The sequence below is a fragment of the Populus alba genome, chromosome 8 (assembly GCF_005239225.2).
Source record: "Populus alba chromosome 8, ASM523922v2, whole genome shotgun sequence".
Classification (NCBI taxonomy): Eukaryota; Viridiplantae; Streptophyta; class Magnoliopsida; order Malpighiales; family Salicaceae; genus Populus; species Populus alba.
Genome location: NC_133291.1, coordinates 11,716,705 through 11,720,936, shown reverse-complemented (window position 1 = coordinate 11,720,936; position 4,232 = coordinate 11,716,705). Strand labels below are relative to the sequence as shown.

At 33.3% G+C, this 4,232-nt stretch overlaps 1 protein-coding gene across 1 annotated transcript; it reads left to right on the top strand.

Annotated features, from left to right (window-relative positions):
* Positions 1-980, top strand: LOC118057183 (ethylene-responsive transcription factor ERF098-like). The gene has a single exon (XM_035069684.1). The coding sequence runs from the start codon at positions 163-165 to the stop codon at positions 607-609; it is 447 nt and encodes a 148-aa protein (XP_034925575.1). The 5' UTR covers positions 1-162; the 3' UTR covers positions 610-980.
* The last annotated feature ends 3,252 nt before the right edge of the window (positions 981-4,232 follow it).

Sequence of the window (4,232 nt, the reverse complement as noted above, 5' to 3'; positions counted from 1 at the left end):
TGTCGTCAGATAGCACCTCAACTCCAAAATCCATTTATATAGGCTTTCGGCAAATTACATGGCTGGTATACCGCCAACATCGAAAGCAAACAAATTTGAAAGCAAGAGAAAGAAGGAAGGCAGTCCAGTACTAGCCCGCTCGCACACAAAGCAAGCAAGGCCATGGAAGAGCCTAATAAAGGGAAGGGAAATGAGGAGAAAGGGAGAGGAGAGGTTCGATACCGGGGTGTTCGAAGGAGACCTTGGGGAAAATTTGCGGCGGAGATACGAGACCCGTCAAGGCAAGGAGGAAGGTTATGGCTAGGGACATTTGATACGGCAGAAGAGGCAGCTCGCGCTTATGATAAAGCTGCATTTAACTTGAGACGTCATCTTGCAGTCCTCAACTTTCCTAGTGATTATATCTCTCAAGTGACGGAGTTTTCTCCTCGTCCTCGATCATACTCACCATCTTGCAGTAATGTTGGTGCAACTCAGACTTTTGAGAGGGGAAGCTCATCAGGTGCCGGACATGGAAACCAAGTTATCGAGTTTGAGTGCTTGGATGATAAGATTTTGGAGGAGCTTCTTGAAACAGAAGAGGAGAAGAAGAAGCGGCGGCAAGATTGAGTTTTAGTTCTTTCTATGCTATGAACTTTCCTTTTTGTTCTTGGTTTAAGCTTTTTCAGGATTTTTTTCAAGGAGAACCTCTATGATTTTCATATTACAAGTTCTCACTCACGCAAGACGGATACGATTGTTAGGATGTCTGAGTTACCCAACTGTTAGGGAGAAATAACATACCTGAATTAGTTAGTTGGTGAGATTTTTGAACTCTACATGTAATCCTACGTACGTTGCCCTTCGATTCACAAATATGTTAAACTGCTCACTCATGGCTCCCGGCTCTTCTTCAGCTAAGGAAGACATCGCCCATGCATGGACCGTTTAGTCACGAGCCTACTTATTGTAATTTAAATTAATCGCATTGTTGTTTCTAACCTTGTAGCCTCAGCTACATTTCCTCTCCTTTTTTTTTAACAGAAGAAGTTATTTCATTCATACAAATCTTGGGAAATCCTATATATCAAACCGGGACCAAATTTGTATAGTATATTGGCAGCTGGTTAGTTTGACAGGTAAAGATCAATTAATCTTGCTCATACATGAAATGCGAAATTAAAGAGACGAAGCGACATTGCAACAGTTTAGCTTAGTTTCTATAATGAAACAAGATGGTGAAATTTATATTGATGCGGGCATGATGCAGAGAGAGCTAGGGGCCCAGGCCGAATTTGTATTTTGCTATATAAAAACTCTGGTAGATTTATTCAGAATCCGAATAAAGCAAATCTCTTCTTCTTTATATCAAATGTTATCTAGAATCGGAAAATAAGAATATAAGGATAAGATAAATTGCTGATTATATACGGATCATGCAACGATTTGTTTCAAGATGATATTAGCTTTGTGTAAAAATTCAACTCAATAAAAAATATTGAAGCCATAAAGAATGGAATATACACTTAGATTTTGTTGAAATTGCATGTATATAGTTGAGGAGATTAAGATTCAGGTTCGAGTTCCAGCTTGAAAGAGAAAATGTTAATCTCAAAAGATGTTCTTATCAAATACATAAAATCTCAAGACTACAAGTATATATAATTAGCAACTAGCAATAAAATCTAAGAAAAAAAATGGATTCTTGGTGATCATTATCAAACGAAAATTCTTCTTACAATATTCCGCATCTTGTAATTTAGAGCTGGCTGTTCTTTTGAAATTGTAGGGCAAAGCAAAAGATATCAAGATGTCGTGATGGCATCTTACTTAGTAAAATTATCTGGGAGTAATATTATATAGAGAATACATAATTTGCAGGTAAGACACTCGCCTAATATTCCAGAAAAAATTATATTATCATTTATAAGATATAAATAAATAAAAAAATTATATGTTAAAAAAAACTTATCCATATATACCAATCTATTATATCTTGAAGCATGAGACTCATAATTATTCGGATTATGTATCGGCTCCGCGGAAAGAGAGGGGTGAGGTCTCTAATTATGGAGAGAGAGAGAGAGAGAGAGAGAGAATCTTTTGTCGAGGGGAGAGAGATGAGTTGCGATGAGTTGAGAGCGGCTTCAGGAGAAGGGAGAAGAAGTAGGGGAGTAAGAAATAAAGGGAGAAGAAAAAAGAGGGGAAATTGTCTTCAAATAATTAACTAGGTGGTCGCGTATGTACTAAATAGTAAATACATGACATGTGGATACTTATATAGGAAATGCGTGTCTGTATAGGCTGAGCATGTATTACATACTTGACTACTGTTTCTATACTAGAATAAAAAATACTTTCTTTTTTATTTTTATTTTGCTAGTTTGAGAAATAAATTTTATCATTATGCTAAAACGTGGGAAAAAACTCCAAGTGGTGGAGTGTAGGTCACTGTAAATGATCCTATTTCTGTATCTGTATAATTAAAGCTAACTCCTGATGGCGGAATCCCCACTAAACATTTCTGGTTTTTGGTTAGACACTAATTTGGGTTGGTAATTACCATTTCAGTTTTTTTTTTTTTTTTTTTTTTTTTTAAGAACCAAGTAATGGTTGCTGAAAATGCCGAGCCTCCCTTTGAATTATGTCTAAAATATAAATTTTATATGCACATATTATTACAATAAAAATTAAAACAAACTACTATCATATTTAAATAGTCATAAAATATTCCAGACACACATATTAATATTAAATAAGAAACGAGAATAATTTTTTTAAAGAATCATATATTATTTCTATTTATTTTGTATTAATCATTTCTGTCAATGATCAATCATTATGAACATAATCATTAACCAAGATGATAACATATTTTTTCCATGAAATATATTACTATTACCAATATTACTTTTGCATCATCATTATCACCGAAATCCACCGCCCTTCCACTGCGCCCATCACTTTTTTTTCACCGTCACCATCACCTTTCATGGTGGTGACATTAATTTTTTTTAAAATATATTATTGTTATCACCCTATATTATTACCATCTCACTATCTGCTACATCACGGATTGCTGCCCTTTATGATTTTTAGTACCATTAATTGAAATCATTTTGTAATTGTTATTTTTTTTTTATCTTGACACTCATGTATTGAAATTTAAGTTTTATACTGATTTTTTAATTTTTATTTTAAATATAATATTGAAATTAAAATGTTATTGTGATTTTGGATAATTTATTCGAGATAGCAGAACGATCCCAAAAATAGAAAAAACAAGGAGAAGCCAATAACAGAACATAAACATCAATTTCCCGCCGAGAGAATTTTTTCTCTTACCACTCGAAGTAACTTTTTGGATGTTAGATAAGGCAGTATTTGTGCATTTTAAAAATATTTGAAAATTTTTTATTTTTTTTATTTTTTATTAATTTCAAATTAATATGTTTATAGTATTTTCAAATCATTTTAATATACTGATATTAAAAATAAATTTTTTAAAAATAAAATTTTTTTTATTAACATATATAAAATATTTTTTAAAAAAATAACTACAATCATATTACCAAACAAACTTTAACATAGCAGGATCTGACAAAGTTGTGAATGCGAGGGCGTATCCACCTTCGGTTTTCTTTCTGGCTCTTTATGTGGGCTAATTAACACTTAGTTAGCTGGAACATTTTGGGCCTTTTACTAATTATTATATGGGCTTATGCCTTAAGTTTAATTGAGCTCACGACTAATCCAGGCTAAAAACATGAGCTGCCGGAAAACCTTGGGAAGCTAGAATACGTTTTTTTATTTGACAGTGTATGCCTTCTAGAATGGTAGAATTTTCTAGCAATCTCTTCTCGAACGAATGCATATGCATATTTATTCCATTAATCAAATGTAATCAAGTTGGAACAATAAACTGTCAAGCCCATAGGCTTACAAGTAGCCGGTTGGGAAATTGGAAAAAAGAAAATAGATTTTGACAAGGAGTGCTCTTAATCTTCACGTTTCTCTGCAGTAATTTCATATTGATCATTTGATCATCAACGTGATTAATGTTTACACTTTATTTCATGGTGTCTTACGATATGATCTCCAGTCTCACAGCCGGCTATATTGAACATTACTTCATAATTAGCTAGTCACAGACAACATTTTATTTTCTGATTCTATCGGGGAACAGAGAAATGCAGTACTAAAGAGACTGCTCATGCCGTGATAAAATACATATATATGTCAGCATCACATTT

Excerpts from the sequence above, each read along its gene's own strand:
- LOC118057183 (XM_035069684.1), top strand. The coding sequence starts at position 163 with ATGGAAGAGCCTAATAAAGGGAAGGGAAATGAGGAGAAAGGGAGAGGA.